The sequence below is a fragment of the Equus asinus genome, chromosome 20 (assembly GCF_041296235.1).
Source record: "Equus asinus isolate D_3611 breed Donkey chromosome 20, EquAss-T2T_v2, whole genome shotgun sequence".
Taxonomy (NCBI): domain Eukaryota; kingdom Metazoa; phylum Chordata; class Mammalia; order Perissodactyla; family Equidae; genus Equus; species Equus asinus.
In genome coordinates, this window is record NC_091809.1 from 26,752,846 (window position 1) to 26,770,897 (window position 18,052).

The following is an 18,052-nucleotide window of genomic DNA, read 5'->3' on the forward strand; positions in this document are numbered from 1 at the left end:
TTTTGTAACATGAGAAAGATAAGCTCCTGTTGGTTTAAGCCACCACGAGTTGGATTTTATGTGACATGCCACTGAATGCACTCCTAATACAGCCTTCGAACACTCCCCTATTTTCTGGGCCACTCAAGACTCCACTTGGGAACACAGGAAGCCGGTCTCCTTTTTTCCGGGCATGCACACACGGGTTGCTGCGCCCCTGGCGGAGAGGCTGCCCTGCCGATGCACCCTCACTTCACAGCGAGACGGGCCCGGGTCGCTCAGTTCTCCCTTTCTGGAACAAATTCTCCTCACCGTCACCAGCCAAAGACAATAAAAAGTGTCACTAACTCATCCCCGGTCCCGGCTCCCAGGCCACCCTGTCTGGCTGTTCTGCTTCAAACCGCCGTGACTTTAATTCACTCTGACCTCGGCCTCCTCCGCAGAGACCTGGGGCCTGGCGGCCCAGCAGGCGGGAGAGTGGCTTCATCACCAGCATGTCGGCAGCACCAAAGTCCCCAAGGGCCAGGCCCGGCTCCCGCTGCCCTCGCCTCCCCCTCCCGCAGAGCAGCCGTCCCCTCCTCCCGCTGCTGAGCCGTCCGTGCTCCTCACCGCAGTAGCCTAGAGAGGAACGGACGCTGGAGATGCTTCCCCAGGAAACCTGCGCAGCCAAGCGACAACTCGCAGCAGAACTGGGGAGGCAGGGCCGGCGGGCGAGCAGACCCCGCGAGTGCTGTGCTGCGACCAATGTCACCCGCTACCAGCACCTATGAGGTTCTGGCTGCAGAAGCTCACTCAGCCCGTCGCAGGCCAGGAGCTCACACCCAGAAGGAGCCCCCCGGCTCCCCCACCCCCTTGGTGGGCTGACTCTGAGGGGCGTCCCCGGCCCCCGCCGGCCCCCAGGGATTGGGGAGCGCTGCCGGGCCACAGCACGAGCTCGCCGGCTGGTGCCACCACTCCGGGCTGCCTTCTCTTCTCGCCCTCGCCCCTCTGCGCCTCCCTCTCTGTCTGCCCACATCTCCGAGCAAATGGCAGGGCCTCAAATCCGCTTCAGGGTCCGTTTGGGTCCTGGGTTGCGCAAACCAGCATCTGACAGGCTGTCTTAGGCGTAAAGGGGACTTCAGGAAGCTCAGATAACCGACAGGAGGCCAGAGGTGGTGGCTGGGCAAACGGGCAGGGGCTACGCAGCCAGCAAGGTGGACCCGCCCCGCAGCAGGCGGCCGGGAAGGAGCCCGGGGCCACCCCTTTGTGTCTGGGCCACTTGCTCCGTTTTCAGACTCCCGGGTGGGGAAGCAGGTGGCTGGCTGGATGTGAATCACGTGTCCTGAGGACACGGGGTGGGGAGAGGATGACCCCCCGTGCCCACAGCCTCTGGCTTGTGAGTGAGCATGGGGTCCCCTGATCCCGCGGGGGGTCCCCGAATGGGAAGAAGAGGATGGATGCTGAGCGAACATCCTGCACGGGTGACTTACTGGCCTCCAGAACCGGCCCGGAGAAGAGGCCATAATTACCATCATCATCCTAATCACAGTGATCCGTCTGATGACAGCTAATACATTGCATCCTTACTCCATGGGACTTTTCACACATTGTCTCACTGAATCTCACCTTCTGAGGTGGGTGCGACATTATTCCTGCTTCACAGAAGAGGAAACTGAGGCCGAGGGACGCGTCTGTTCCCTCCTCTTTCTTCAGACCGCCGACTGGCCAGCACCACCCACACCCCAGCCCACCTCGTGCCAGACATTCATGCGTCAACCCTTTAAACAACCCCACAAGAGAGGGAGCGTTATTCCTCCTGTTTTCCAGACGAGGAAGCTAGGACTCAGGGAGGTATAGTCACCCGCCTGAGGTCACACAGCGTGGAGACAGTGAGGCTGGGTTTTGACTCTATTCAGACTCCAGAGCCCATGGTTTTAACCAGCGCGTGACCCGGGCGCCCGCACAGGAAGCTGCTGGGCTGGGAGCGTCCCGCAGGGCACAAGGCTCCCACCTGAACCCCCAACCCAGCAGACATGCCAAGAAGAGATCCCCAGAGACGCACGTAAGTTCTGCTGCCCTGGCGGCCGCAGGCGACCTCGACACGGGGGCTTCTCCAGCGAATTTCCTGTGCCTCGGAAAGGAAAGGACCCAGGAGGCCAAGGATTCCCCACACGCGACCACGCAGCCCCCGCATCCGGCACAGACGGTGGGGCCTTCCACACGTCTTCGTCCTTTTTGTCTCGGCCAAACTTGCCGAACAGGGTCTCAGCTTGTGGCCTCCTTTTCTCCTCAGTCAGAACCTCCGCACCCAGATTTCACGCAGCCCCAACTTCCCTGTGGACAACCCGGCTAGAATCACCCTTTGCCCCTGGTTACAAAGCCCCAAGGCCCCAGAGGGTTTCTTCTCTCCAGCTGACCCTGGCGCGGCTGTTTCCCCACCGCCGTCCACATCTTCCACCCCGGCCCGCTTCTGCTTCGAGGCCTCGCGGGCACCGCGGCGCGACTGGCACGCGTGCTCCTCTCCGCAGGGCCCCGCATCGCTGTCAGGAGCTGGCTGGTCGTGAGGGCTGGAAGGTCCTTTCATCTGGCCAAACAGCCCCTAAATCCTGCTCGTTTCCATTATCCTACCTGAGTCCTGAGTCATCCCAGCCTTGGAATTATCTCAACCCAGGACTCTCTCCATCCCAGCTGGCAATCTTTCCCGCCCCGTCCCCTCGGCCACATTTGATGAAGCCCCCGTTATGGACTAGGAATCGCCCCATCCAATCATCACCACAGCCCAGCGAGGGAGACCCGCACGAGCCTTGTTCAGGATGCGCAAAATGAGGGCTCGGAGAATAAACCGCGATGCCTGAGGTCACGCCCTCCTGAGCGGCAGGGTCTGGCTTCGAACCCACGTCTCCACAGTGATGGTGCTTCTTACCCGGGGCCTCAGGCCTGGTTCTGAAGTCAGCACACAAGGCGAACACGGCACATGCTCCAAGTTAGCTTGGAAAACACTTAAATCGTCCACAAAGCATAATATACGTGGTCCTGTGTACTTAAGCCCGGACAGTAATGAGTATAAAACAGAATGAGAGTCACAGGCCACACGTGACAGACGCTGTGAACTGTCCCCACCACATCCACGCCCCCCCCCCGCCGTCTTTTCAACAGCAGAGCCAACCTCCCATAAAACGGTAAAAATGCCAGATACGCACATTTCTCATCTTCCCTGAAGCTGGAGGTGGTCACGTGACCCAGGTACAGCCAATAAGATGTAGGGGGAAGTGTTCTGGGAACTTCCAGGAAAAAACTTTTTTCCTCCTAAAGAAAGAGGACAAAGCCTCCAACGAGAGCTTTCTCTCCCCACCGTGACTCGCCTGCTTTCGGATGAGGCTGTGAGACGAGGTGTGGCAGCCGTTTTGCAACCGTGAGGCAACAAACCATGAAGTCAAAGTCGACACATGGAGGAAGGGGGAGTGGGAGGACATCACTGAGCCGCTCGGTTAATCCTGGGCCACCGATCTGTGGGTTTCTAGGTCAGGCGACAACAGCCTCCACTTAACGTGAAAGCCCCTCCCGGCTGTCTTTTCTGTTACGTGTGGAGAGAAGCATTCCTGATGACAGACCGGGATCTATGAGGAGCAGGGACGACGCTCGTTCCTCGGAAAGAGCTCGCTAAATGGTTATTCTATTCTTCCTTCCTAGTCAACCTTAGAATCATTCTGTTTAACGTCCCAGGGACACGACGTGAAACAAAAACAACCTCAGCCATATGCCGGGCCCAGGGCAGGACTCCAGGGGCTCCCACCTCCTTCCGCCTCTGTCCCTGACACCAGAGCATCACGGCCCGAAATTCTCTAAGTGCCTCTTCTCTAAGTGGCACCACAGGAAAGACTGTGCCGGACCAGCCGACACCCAGGGGCGTCGGGCGGGTGCTGTCTGCTCTGGAAGCGGTTTGTCTTACAGTGAAACTTCCCCAATACGGGCGGGTCACAGGACCATTGATTGACTCCCTCACTCAGCCGCCTACCCTGTGCTGGGCTCCATTCGAGGCAGAGGCAGACACAGCCACGAGCAGAAGAAACCAAACCCCTGCCCGCATGGAGCTGAGCCGGTGGAGGGGACAGGCAAGAAATAAATACGGAAAATATCCAGTTTGTCAGAAAGCGGCAAATGCATGAAAAAAACCCTAAATAGAAGAAAGAGGCCAGGAGGCGCCAGGAGTGAATTGAAACTTTAGATGAGGGCCCACGGGACATTGGAGCAAAGCCTTGGAGACAGGGGAACGGGCTGAGCAGAGGTCTGGAGGACGAGCGCGCCAAGCAGAGGGACCTGCCATCCCAAGGCCCTGCGGTTGGAACTTGCCTGAAGCGTTCAAGGGACGGCGAGGAGCCTGGCGTGGCCAGAGCCGTGTGAGCGAGGGCGGAGACGGGGAGCAGACCCTGCAGGTCCCTGTGGGCCGTGATGAGGACTCTGGCTTCTCGGCTGACAAGATGGGAACCACAGGACGGATGTGAGCAGAAAAGTGACTTGATCTAATTTCTGTCTCAGAAGGACCCTCCTGGCTGCTGTGTCGACAACAGCTGTGGGGAGGACGGCAGAAGCGAGGGCCCCGGGCGGAGGCAGCTACAACTGCCCAGCCGAGAGATGGCAGCTCAGCCCAGGGCGGCGGCAGTGGCAGTGGGAGAAGGGCTGAGACCCCGTGTGCGTTAAAGGCAGAACGTGCAGAAGGCTTGGCTCAGGGGTGAGAGAGGAGGAGGCACCACGGTGCTTGGCCAGCGCCCCTGGAGGGGGAGCTGCCCTCCGACGGCAGGAAGGCAGGAGGGGAGCATTGCGGGGTGCTCAGGAGTTCGGTGCTGGATTCATGAGCGCGAGATGCCTGCGAACTCCTCCCCAATAAGGGGTGTCGGGGGAGCTCCAGGCCAGAGACATAAGTCTGGGCAACATCAGCATCAAAGGGATGTTTACACCCTGGAGATTAGATTCTGTCACCAAAGGGCTGAGGACAGCCAGAGAAGTCAAGAAAAGAGGGGCTCCCTTTCCAGACTCCCCCAAACCTCAGCTTTCCCATTCTACCACACAACCCCCTGAAGGCAAGGGCCGTCCGCCAGTGGGTCAGGCCCAGGCGCTCCTTGGAGAGAGCGGAGATTGTCCGGCGTCTGCAATCCCTGTCACAACACAGCGTCTCGGGGCCCCGTAGCTTCTCCCTGCACAAAGCAGAGCCCGGCACCTCCCGCTTGGCGGCCACGGCCTTGGCCCCGGGCACCCACTTGCTTCCCGTTCCGCCGGCATTGCCTCTCCCCGCAGTGGCCGCCCCCCCTGCGCTGGCGAGAAGGGAGGAGCCGAGCCTGCAAAGACAGAGGCGGTGGCCAGATGCCTCTGGGGGGGCAGGCTGGCCTTTGTCACAGCAATTCAAGAGGACAAGACCTCGACCAGCCCCCAAACCTGCGGAGAGATGCATGGCAAGGGCTTCTCCAGCCGCACAGGGAAGATGGCCAAGAAGCTCGACGCGGAGCAGTGTCCCCAGCCATCTGGCCCCACTCTGTCCCTGCCCGCCCGCCCGCCAGCCAGGCCGGCGGAGGGAGCAGGCGGGGCGCTGTCCAGGGTGCTGAGCCCGCGACCCGCTGGGCTTCCAGCTGTCGCTCCTGCCTTAGTTTGGGATCCTCTCTGAAAGCAGATTCAAGGCAGGGACTTTTCAGAGGCGACCTACGGAAGCACAAGGGATCAACCAGAAAGAGAGGAAGAGGTAAAGAGTGTACGAATGAACGGCATCCTGAGCAAGTGGGGTTCAATGTGGCTGAGGGTCCTTTGAGAGGCTGTCGACCACACCTCTCAGTTTTCTCACGGACCCGTGGGGAAGCCAGGGTATCTGCACCCCGACCCCCTGGCTCACTGGCTAAAGGCTGCTCCTGGGGGTGTTAAGCGCTTGCCATGTGGGCTGAACAAACTCCTGCGATGCTGGAGAGGACCCTCAAACGGAGATGCGGGAAGATGAGAGGGCTGGAGGCGCAAACAGGTCCATTTGCAGGGGAACTGACCACCGCGGCTCCAGGTAACTCGGAGGGGCGCTGCCAGATACGGGTCGGGCATTTGCATAATCTACCAGACCCCCCGCAGGAATCTGTTTGAATTTTTTTTCCCTTCAGTTCACCACCTCCCATTTATGAAGCACTCAGGAAGGCCCACAGGCTCAGTTCAAGGTATCTGCCCCGTATGTTGCCTTCTCTAATCCCCACCACAGCCCTGGGAGGGAAACACCATTATCATTCCCCTCTTCCAGGTGAGAAAATCGAGGTTCAGTGAGAGTAACTCACGTTCTTGAGCTTGTCATCGGCAGAGCTCCTACTGACCCTGAAGCCGAGGTCTTAACCACCGGGCTGTGCCAACCTCCCATTTCTGGCCATCGCTTTAGCCTATTTTCTCCCACCACAGTGGAGCCCAAGATGGAGCACAGAAGGAAGGGTTCCCCCCGACTTCTCTGGAAAACTTGACTTCAGGGAAAAAGTTTGGGACTCAGGAAAATGGATGCTGGATCCAGATCTGCCTGAGTTCAAATCCAGGATCTACCATTTAGGAGGCGGGTGACTTGGGGCAAGTTATTTAACCTCTTTGGGCCTCACTTTCTTCATCTGTAAAATGGGATGATAATAATAATAATAACTCAGAGGGTTGTAAGGACTAACTGAGCACAGGTACCTGTGTAGTGTGTCATATTGTAAGTGCCTTGTGAGTTCCAGTTTGTCAACGTCGCCACCATTGTTAATAACGGGTATTATGCTTGTAAGGATACCGGGCTGAATATAGCACTTTGTCTGAACTTAACATGGGCCTACTGTCATCCAGGGGTTGGGGTCGTGTCCTAGGAGACCCATGCAAGTAGCTGAACATCCCTGAGCCTCAGATCCATCTCTAAAAAAGGCTTGTGAAACTGAAATGTGATAATGCGCATAAAATTGTTAATATAGCGCTGGCACATCATGAGCGATTAATAAATGATGAGAAGAACAGTCACGGCAGCCAACACCACTATCATCGCTGTCACCATCGTTGCAAGATGGAGAAACTGGCTCCCGCTGCTGGGAAGCAAGGCGGTTCCTGCTGGAACACAGTTCAGCAAACATCACGGCTACCAGACGCCCTGGACAACAAGAAGATCGATGCCCTCTCAGCGATAAACCTCTCTGATGACCAGGAGCACTTGTGTCACAGCGTGGAACCCGCTGGGTACCGACGGTGACTGATCCACTGGGGGAGAAATTAATGCAGAGATGCGTTAAAATAAAACACAGCTGATATTTACGGAGCTGTTCGTTGGTCTCGAGAGTTAGAATGTTAGGCGAATTTTGTTGTTGTTGTGTTTGGAATGCTGTTTTTATTTGCAGGCAACTCCAAACGGCTGCATGGGAGGGGAAGGAAGGAGGAAAAGCTGAGGAGTGATGACATGTGTTTGTTCAATTTGTCAAAAAGGGATGTGACTCTGGTCAAGTCCTACTGACCCCTCGGGGCCTCAGTTTCTTCAACTACATAAGAAAAAAAGGGGGAACTGGGGTTACTCTCAGAGGCTGCTTTTGTATTTCTCCGGAAAGGGGCCACGGGCTGGGGGCAGGAGGGACGGGAGGACGGAGGAGAAGGTGAAGGCTGAAGGCAGGACCTGAGGGGAGGCATCGATTACTCGCAGCTCGAAACTGGGCTTCCAGGCTCCTTGACACGAGCATACCTTCTGATTCTGGAAGGTTCCTGACTCGCCACCATCTCAGTCTGACTTTGGGCGAATTACTTAGCCCCTCTGCGTCTTAACTCCCTCATGAGTGAGATAAGGGGTTGGACCTGTCAAGAGTCCACTGAACCTTAAAATTCAGTGATGCTACGAAACCAACGCCCTTCCTGCTGCCCGAGCACTTGGGGCCTTTGTTCACTTCTGATCCTCAGCAAAACTTCCCAAAGCCTGGGGGCGGGTCACAGGACCCTCCAAAAAGGAACCTGCATTTTTACGGAGTCACAAAACGTCACAGTTGGCAGGAACCCAGAGCTCGTCTGTCCCAGGCCTTATCTGACATCAGAGTGTCCATCACAGACGCCCGGACTGGCTGACCAGCTCTTTCAATGCGATGGCCCCCACCTCCCTAAACAGCTTAGCAATTTTCCTCAAATGCTCTATTGCCAGAAATGTCACCACTCTCTAGCTTAGCGGCCATTTATTTTACTGAACACATACTATTTGCCAGGTCTGGCGCTAAGCCTGTGAATACAAAAAGTTCGCAGTCTCTTTGCTTAACACACACAACCGCATTGTTTGACCCCTTAGATGTTTGTATGTTTGCGCATTACAACGAAAGCTCCATCATCTCAGAAATACAGCCAAGCTTCTGAAATCTCCCTTTTCCCCATTTTCAGTTAAATGATGTGGCCTTCAAACACCACGGGAGCATACTTTAAAGGAGTTTGATAAAATGACAAAGTTAGAAATTTCTCTGAGGCCTCGAGCCACACACAACAGACAAAAATCCACGGGTAAGATCTTTTCTGCCAAACTTCACACAAGAAGAAGGCAAAAACCCTGGTAATCCGTAAAAAACAAATGGTGTTTTAATGCTGCGGTTTGCTTGGAAACGTGACAAGACAGCACGTGAGGCAGGAGGCGCTGGTTGAGGTCATCTCTGTGTCAGTGTCAGATTAACGCACTCGCGCCATCCCCCGGAGCCCGGAGTGATGGGTCCCCTGCATCTCCTCACCACGGCCAGCGAGCAGACGGTGACGTCTGCAAGGCTTTTGTTCCCTCTACCCGATAAACCAACAGGAAACTAAAAAGCCCCTTTTAATTTGAAGTAATAAAAGTGAGCGATGTGGCTGATTTGAAGGAGACAGAACACCAGACAATAAAGAAGGACGGTTGACCCCTGGTAAGAGCAAGGAAGCAAGAGAAAGGAATGCAGGAGAAATAAAGAAGGAAAGGAGAAGAAGGTGAGAAAGAAACAGAATCTACGATAGTGGTTCCTCGTATCTTTAGGGTCAGGACCCCCTGGGAATCTCATGAAAACAAGAGATCAGAAAAATACACACACGCGCACGATTTTTCCATGCGGTTCCAGAGGGTGCGCGGGTCCCGTCAGTCCCCACTGCGAGCTTCCATCCTGAGGACCCGCCTACCCCGGAGGGCGGATTTCTCTAGAGTCTCACCAGATGTCAGGGGACTAGAGAGGAATGACGGCCTTGCTGTAATCACGGAGAGCACACAAGATCCAGGTGGCCAACTGGCCTGTCAAACGGCCACCTGTCAACTTAGCGACCGCTCACCGAGACCGGCGACATGCTCAACAGGATACGAGCTTCCTGAGCTGTTTCAAGAACCATGTTATGAAAACTGGGGCCCCTCCCTGCCAGCAAGGCCAGGCCAGGCCAGCCCCAGGGAGCAACTGGCACGGCCGCTCTGCAACATCCAGAGAGCTGAGAACACACACGGTGCACGACTCTGCGGTCCCGCTCCTGGCACACGCCCCAGAGAGACCCACTCACAGGAATGAGGGGACAGCTCAGTTCAAAATAGCCCAAAGCTGGAACATCCCAAATGGATAAATACATGGTAGAATATTCACACCACAGAATACTATACAGCTGTGAAAAGGGATACATGCGAACTATGCTTGTCAATCAATTTAATCTCGTGTCGAGTGCAAAGGGCAGGCTGTAGAAGAAAACATTCAGAGAGAAACTTAAAACATGCCAAACAGGACCATATACATATATCTCATAAATTTATGTAATAAAAGTGTAAATACATAAATGCAAATGATAAAAACAAAGCTCAGGAAAGTACTTCTGGTTGGCGGAGAGAAGGACTGAGGCCAGAGAAGGGAGCGCAGGGACTCACATTGTATATAGAAAAGTTTCGCTTTGATGGCAGGTTGCTCCGTCAACGCCCTGCCCTCGCCTCCTCCACTCTCTCCCTGATCACTCTGTTCCAGCCACCCTAGCCTCCATCTTTCATCAAACATGCCAGACACAGCCCAGCCTCAGGGCCTTTGCACTTGCTGCATCCCCTGCCTGGCACTCCTCCTTCAGCCATCCTCACGGCTCATGTACTCACCTCTTCCAGTTTTCATTCAAATACCACCTTCCCACTGAAGTCCTCCCCGGGAATAAGACATCCCAGCCCTTCCCTGATTTGTTTTTCTCTGTAGCTCTCACCACCGTCTGACAAACTAGATATTTCGTTCATTCGCTCACACACTCCCTTTGTCTTTCTTCACCATTAGAATGTAAGTTCCACAAGGGCAGGGATTTTTGTCTGGTTTGTTCACTGCCGTGTCTCAGAGCCTGGCACACAGTAGGTGCACAATAAATATCCACTGAATGAATGCACGTACAGGTATTTCTTACATTATTCTCTACCTCTTTGTGAATGCCTGAATATTTTTATTACACATTTTTAACAACAACAAGGTCAGCCACTGGACTGTTTCACAGATGAGTTTCCTAGCAAGCCAAGAGAAAAGTGCCCACTGCCATGAAATGCCCCTGGAATGTGCTGGGGCCCCGAGCCACAGGACTGTGGACACAGCTCCAGAGGCCCCCAGTGGACACCAAGGCCACCAGAGCTGGCCCAGAGTCTTCACAGCAGACCACTCAAATCGATGCCTCTGCTGAAACAGCCCAGCACGTCACAGATCCTTCTGAGGGAAGCAGTGTCACTTGGAAACAACAAATGTGTCCAAAACTGGAATTGGGAGAGCCCAGCCCACACAGCGGGGTGCTAGGACCCATGACACCTGCCAGGAGGACAATACCTGGAGCAGCACGAAACCCAGAGGAGCACTGTGACCTCATGGAGCAGTGCTGTGACCTCACGGAGGAGCACTGTGACCTCACAGAGGAGCACTGTGACCTCATGGAGGAGCACTGTGACCCCATGGAGGAGTACTATGACCTCACAGAGGAGCACTGTGACCTGTAGAGGAGCACTGTCACCTCACGGAGGAGCACTATGACCTCATAGAGGAGAATTATGACCTCACAGAGGAGCACTGTGACCTCACAGAGGAGCACTGTGAGGACGGCCTCCCAAAGAAGAAGTCTTGGAAGAGAAGAGCCAGACTTAGCCTGGAGGAGGAGGAGGAGGAGGGTGAGTGGGCAAAGGAGCCAGCAGTCAGTGCACAATGGTAATGTCCACACCGGGATCTAATAAAAGGCTCTGGGCTCTTCCACAGAGACTGGCTGGCTATTTACCAAACCCACATCCCTTTCCTTCTAGGCACAGTCTGACATTTCCCAGCTTCCCTTGAGTGACATGTGCTCATGAGACTGAATTCCAGCTGCAGGAACAGAGTGGAAGAGGCACATGCCAGGTCCCTGCCAGGCCCAGCCAGCCTCCCAAGTGTCACCCTCCACACTCGCTTCTCTGCCGTGGTTTAATGCAGACGAGCAGAGAGCTCGTGGACGCTGCAGGTCAAGAATGAGGAGCCACAACGTGGCGAGGGTCTGGGTCCCCGTCACTGTTTGGAGGATAGAAGCCCGTCAATGATGAACAACTGTTCCGGACGTTCGAGGAGTGGGAAACAAGCTTCTGTTGGGTTTACGTCATTACCTAGTTTTGGATTTTTTGTTATAGCAGCTAGTGTTCCCTCGCACAGGTCCGTGATGGAAAGTGTACACACATCCACCCTTCCGCCATGGTTCACCACGCACAGACCCGAAAGCTCCTCACAGGCAGTGCCCACACCTTACCTAGCTCGCTTTCTTCCACGGTCCTACCGCAAACCATCGCACCCAGGGCCCTCAGCAAACACTTACCGACTTGAAATAAAAGCATCTCCCCAAGTGAGGCCAAAGGACCACACGCGCCCAACAGTTAAAAACTCCAGTTCTGGAGTCGCATGATCTCAGGCTCAGACGCCAGCTCCACCAGCCGGGTGGGGTCAGCGAGTTCATCTCTGTGCTTCAGATTCCTCAGCGGTCACAGGGGAATATTAATATTTCCTAACTAATCGGGTTGTTGTGATGATTAAACGAGAGAATGAATATAAAGCACTTGTGAAGCAGTCAACTCTAATCAGCTATTATTCTAACGGTAACGGAAAGCATCTGCTGCAGCACGCGGCCGAGACACCAAGTGGGGGAAGAAGGCGGACGCCTGTTGCGGCCGAACGCGGGGTGCGGCGCCCCCCCCACCCGAGCCCAGCCTGGGCCACGCCAGTGTTTTCAAAGACGATTCTGGGACACATGGCACACGCCACTTACCCCGTTAGCACGACCACAAAGTCCATCACGTTCCAGCCGTTCCTCAAGTAAGAGCCTTTGTGGAAGGCGAACCCAAGGGCGATGATCTTAATTCCAGCCTCGAAGCAGAAAATTCCAATGAAGTATGGTTCTGTGTCATCCTGGAGGGGAGAGAAGGCCAGGTCAGCATCTCGGCCCACCCGGACGTCTGTTTTCACCTCTGCTGATCCTCCAGCCACCCAGCGCCCCCACTGCATCCTGCCTGGAATTTCCTGTCTAAAGGCCTTTGCCAGATGGAGAAGACAGCCTCCTTCCCTTTTGGCCAAGCTCGCACACCACGTGGCCAAGGAGAATCGTTTGTTTAGACCTGAGCTGTCCAGTATGGCAGCCACCTGACCCCATGTGGCTATTTAAATTTCAATGAATTTAAAGCAAATAAAACGCAAGTTTCCAGTTTCCAGTGGTTGAACGTGTTTACCTGTCACACACATCACTAGAGGTCTTTGCACCGACCTCACCCCCAAATCTGACACTCGTGATGGTTCTCAGCTGGGAGGCACCAGCACAGCTGTTCAGGTTGCTAAAATATTGGAACCATGCTTCTGCCCTGGCTGGCGAATGCTCAGCGCCCTGGCCCCCAGCCCCTCTCCAGACCTCCCACCCGTTCCGGCTGCCAGCGGAGAGACTGTAGTATTTGAAACTAAGCTACAAGCTCCCATCCACGGAGCCCCCACGTGGATATTTTCCCATCTGTTGTGGAAACGCTTCTCAAGCTACAGTCTCCTCGCTCTGCCTTCATGACTTTTCCCACAGCAGCTGGTTACCGGTTCCTACTATTTGCTTACTATTCTTTCCACTGACTCCTTTTACTCAGCGTCATCTTAAGCAAAAATAAGAAAAAAAGAGTCTTGCAATGATAGCTTTGCTAGGCCAGTCATATTTTTTTAGAAGACACATTAGAACACATAACTATTAACATTGAAAAGTCTTGAGAACATCAAGGCTTAACGGACCAGGAATGAGCAGATTCCAACACCTCCTGCCCCACACTGGAGCTATTCCAGCTGGCTCAAAAGGTGACAGAGATGTCACCCCCTCTGCACTGTCAGAAGGCCAGGAGAGGAACCAGGGGACGATGGGGATTAAGAAGGAGCTCAGTGCGCAGTGACAGCTCTGCGGACTCTGCGGACCGACTGGACTTTGAACGTTTCCCAGAGCGGACAGGACATCCACGCAGAAGGAACGGGGGGAGGCGAGAGCGAGGGGAAGGACATCATCAGCCGGCAGCCGGGCCACAATCAGAATGTGGGACATTCCTGAGGGCCGTGGGACTCGTGTCTGCGATAATGGCAGGAGGAGAAACACTGCTGGAGATGGAAAGTCTTAAGTGACATAAAATCTAGACCGTGTTCGAATCTCGGTTTGAACAAACCAACTGGAAAATGCCGTTTCTGAGACAAGCGCGGAAATATGATTACTGACCAGCTCTCAGATGGTTCCAAGGAGCCACTGTTAACTGTCGCTGTGGGAATGGGACAAACGCTCGTATGCTGAGCAATGCAGACTTTAGATATATGGCAGCAAATGGACATGCTGTCTGGGGTCTGCCTTAAAATGCTTTAGCCGAGAAAGACAAATCAAGGAGATAAAAAAAAGGACAGAGGAAGAGAAGGAGGCGAAATCTTGACAATTGCTGAATCTGGACGATGAGTTCATGCGTCGGGGGACGTTCATTGTATTGTCGTCTGTATTTTTGTGAACGGTCAAATTTTTCATAGGAATTTGGTTCTGAATCTGACATTTTCATGGACGATGTGACCGCCTGTCACCCACCCTGCTCCCGGGTGACACCAGGTCTGGTGGGGGTAGACGGTCAGGGCATCTCTCTCCTGGATCATCGGTGTCCCACACCAAGCGCCCACCCGCCCTGCGCTCCCGCCAGCAGCAAGGAGAGGCCCGGGTCGTGACTCACCAGCCGTTCAGACATCGGGGTCTTGTCGTCATCGGGCAGGTGCTGCTCCAAGGCGAGGACGATGCAGTTGGCTATGATGGTGGCTAAAATCATGTATTCAAAGGGAGTATCGCGGAGTCAAGGAAAATCTTTCGGCTTGTGTGAGGGAACGGAGAAGGGATGTTTAAGGTGTGCACACACCCCCTGCCCCCACCCGCCTGGGCTGGAACTGCCTGGTGCCTTCCGACTGTCCCTAACACTCCCCCCACTTCGGATCCCTCCCCCATCGGTGGTCTTGTCCCCAGTGAGTCCCTTTCAGGCTCCAAACCTGGGCCAGGTGACTTTTTTTTCCTGGCTCTTTTCATTGAAAGAGCTGCCAATCATTAAAACAGAATATTTTCCTTTGTTTTGTATTTAAGAAAACACTTAGGGGCCAGCCCTGTGGCGTGGCGGTTAAGTCCAGTGTGCTCTGCTTCAGCGGCCCGGGTTTGCAGGTTCAGATCCCGGGTGGGGGCCTACGCCAATCATCAGCCACGCTGCAGCAGAGGCCCGCAGATGAAAAATAGAGGAGGACTGACAACAGACGTTAGCTCAGGGCCAATCTTCCTCACCAACAAAAAAAAAGAAATTAGAGCAGTTTTAGGCTCACAGCAAAATTGCGCAGAAGGTACAGAGATTTCCCGGGTGCCCCCCGTCCCCCACACATGCATGGCCTCCCCCATTCTCAACACCCCTGCCGGAGCGGTGCACCTGCCACAGCAGATGAACCTACATGGATGCATCATCATTGCTCAGAGTCCACAGGTTCTCTCAGGGCTCACTCCCGGGGGTGTGCATGCCACGGGTTTGCGCAAACGTACAGTGACGTGCGCCCACCATTACAGTGTCCTACAGGGTCGCTTCATGGCCCTAAATGCCCAGCAGGCGACTTTTTAAGGAAAATGTGGATATTATTCCTCCCTCTCACCTCCAACATTTATCAGGTAGAAATTAATTCAGCACCTACTGTGTGCCAGGCTCTGTTCTGGGCACTGGGGACACAGCTGAGAGCAAAAGAGGCAAAAATGGCTGCCCTCACAGAGGATCGGTGAGTAAGCGAGATAACCACGTAACACAGCAGGAAGTTAGAGGTTCCATAGTTAGTTCTAGAAGTTACGCAGTTAGACGACAGTGGATGCTACGGGGAGAAAAAGTAGGAAAGGAGGACGGGGCTTACGATTTAAAATATGGTGGTCGGATCTGAGACCAAAAGCAGGAACAACAAACGAAGAAACAGATAAATTGGGCTTGGCCAAAATTTAAAACATTTGTGCATCAAAGGGCATCATCAAGAAAGCGAAAAGACAACCAACAGAACGGGAGGAAATATTTGCAAATCATAAAACTGGTAAGAGTCCAGTGTCCAGAATATGTAAAGAACACTTCAACTCAACAACAAAGAGACAAACAACCCAATTAAAAAATGAGTAAAGGGTTTGACTAGACCTTTCTCCCAAAGGAGATATTCAAATAGCTATACACCTGAAAAGATGGTCAACGTCACAAGCCATAAGGGAAACGCAAACCAAACCCACAAGGAGATACCACTGTACACCCACTAGGATGGCCAGAACAAAGAAAAAGAAAACAAGAAATACTGGCAGAGATGTGAGGAACTGGACCCGTGTGCACTGCTGATGGGAGGGTAAAATGGTGCAGCCAGGGGGGAAAGAGCTGGTGGTTCCTCAAAAAGTTAAACACGGAATCACCATATGAGCCAGCAATTCTACTCCTAGGTATATACTCAAAAGAAACAGAGGGGCCAGCCCAGTGGTGCAGTGGTTAAGTTCGCACATTCTGCTTCGGTGGCCTGGGGTTTGCCGGTTCAGATCCCGGGTGTGCACATGGCACCACTTGGCAAGCCATGCTGTGGCAGGCATCCCACATATAAAGTAGAGGAAGATGGGCATGGATGTTAGCTTAGGGCCAGTCTTCCTCAGCAAAAAAGAGGAGGATTGGCAGCAGATGTTAGCTCAGGGCTTATCTTCCTCAAAAAAAAAAAAAAGAAAGAAAGAAATAGAAAATAGCTGCTCAAACAAATTCAGTCTCCAAAAGGGGGAAACAACTCACATGTCCATCGACGAATGAACGGTTAAGCACAATGTGGTCTATCTACAGAATGGAATAGTGCTCAGCCAGGAAAAATGAAGCACCAGCTCACGCTACAATGTGGATGAACTTTGGAAACATTAGGCTGAGTGCAAAGAGCCCGGCACAGAAGACCACACAGTGAAGGATGCCATTTACGTGAAAGGTCCGGGATAAACAAATCGTAGTGCTGGGAGGCAGACTGGCGGGTGCCAGGGGCTGAAGGCTGTGCGGACTCGGGAGATACTGGTTAGCGTCTTGGAACTGGACAGGATGACGGCTGCCCAACACTGTGAATGCACCAAAAGCCGCCGAATCAGCCACTTAAAATGATGAATTTCACCTCAACGAAAAGCTAACACGCAGCCCAGGCAGGCCCCTGAGAAGCCACCCGTCCAGATCCTGGGGGGACAGGCCACGCAGCTGCTTCCAGACACCGCATCCCCTCTCTCCAGGCACAAACTCCCCCCTCCCTGAGATTCTCCTCCCGTTGACGAGGTGGCCAGAGCCTCCCCCTGGAGGCTCTGGCCTGCTCACTTCACATGAAGTCGGTCGGTGAACGGGAATGTTCCCTGGCCCCCTCCCAGACCCGCAGAAGCACCCCTGGTCCAGGTTCGGGGAACAGCCGGCGGTCTCTGGGCAGGTGGTCCAGGTGTGGACAGATGGATGCCAGAGGCAGGAAGCCAGGGGACTGTTGGCCCAGGAGTGGGCCTTCCCAGCCAGGGTGCTGTGGGCATCCGCGTGGACCACTGTCCGTGGGGGCGCCTGCGCACTGCGGGAGGAGAGCAGCATCCTGACCTCCGCCCACCAGCACCAGGAGCATCCTCTCACCTCCAGCTAGGACGACCAGAGCTTCTGACGACCCAACGCGATTGCCGGCATTGCCAAGTGTCCCCTGGGAGCACTGAGACCACCGTCCCGCAGAAGGATCCAAGAGCGTGTCTTGGCGAGCAGGCCACGTTAGACCCTGCCCTCCTCCCAGCCTTCTCCCTCAGAACCTCACCCGGCCTCGGTCTCCCCTTTGGCCTCAGAGCTCAGTTGGGCATTTTGGAAGCTTCCTAAAACGAAGGGATCTTACAGGCTGAAGGAGGCGTTGGAGCAAATAACCACTTTCCAGATGGGAAAACAGAGCCTGGAACAGACAACCTGGAAGTGAGAGACTAAAGAGACCAGAAAAACCAGGCCTGCTTTGTCACCAGCCTCGTCCTCTGCCCCCGGCTGAGAGCAGCCGGGCCACGCTCCCCGAACACTCTGAAAAGCAAATTCAAGACTCGGGGCAACGTGGGGCGCCGACAAAAGCCAGCTGAGCCGAGGGGCCTCTCTGAGTGGCTTCCTGCCTCCGAGCCGACAGTCAGTAGGAGCGCAGAGAACAAAGCGGGGCCGTGCTGCCCAGATCCAGCTCGGCCCCACCCCGCAGCCCAGAAAATAAGAGGCCACATTTGCACACAGAACGCCGAGCATCACCCCGGCCTCCCGCCCGCCTGCAGGCTCCCGAGGCCGCGATTATTGGAATCTGACGATTCTGCTGCCCCTGCCGGTGGCCTGGCGCCCTGCTTGCCTCTCCCTCCTCGGGGGGCCCCTGGCATCCCGCCCCCGAGCAGCTGGGATGAGACTGAGCGGAGGTTCCGAGAACAGTCCCGGAAGGCTGGCAGCAAGCAGCACTTTCCTGGCCGCGTCGCCAAGGTCTCGAATGCCACCCCCCCGCCCCGTCGCCTGGGTTTCGGCCCCCAAGCCCTCCGGGGATGCAGCCCCAGTCAGCACGCCAAGAAACAGAGAGTGGCTGCTGTCAAATGTCATCTCGCGCTCCAGCCGTGCACC

At 54.8% G+C, this 18,052-nt stretch overlaps 1 protein-coding gene across 5 annotated transcripts in view; it reads right to left on the bottom strand.

The window, feature by feature from the left end:
• Positions 1–18,052, bottom strand: part of CACNA1A (calcium voltage-gated channel subunit alpha1 A) — a 195,647-nt gene that overhangs the window by 146,907 nt on the left and 30,688 nt on the right. For all 5 annotated transcript variants that reach the window (XM_070492187.1, XM_070492186.1, XM_070492188.1 and 2 more), the window contains exons 2-3: positions 14,129–14,234; positions 12,178–12,317 (exon numbers count right to left, since the gene is read on the bottom strand). In XM_070492187.1, the coding sequence (XP_070348288.1) occupies positions 12,178–12,317; positions 14,129–14,234 (246 nt within the window). The remainder of the gene's footprint in view (positions 1–12,177; positions 12,318–14,128; positions 14,235–18,052) is intronic.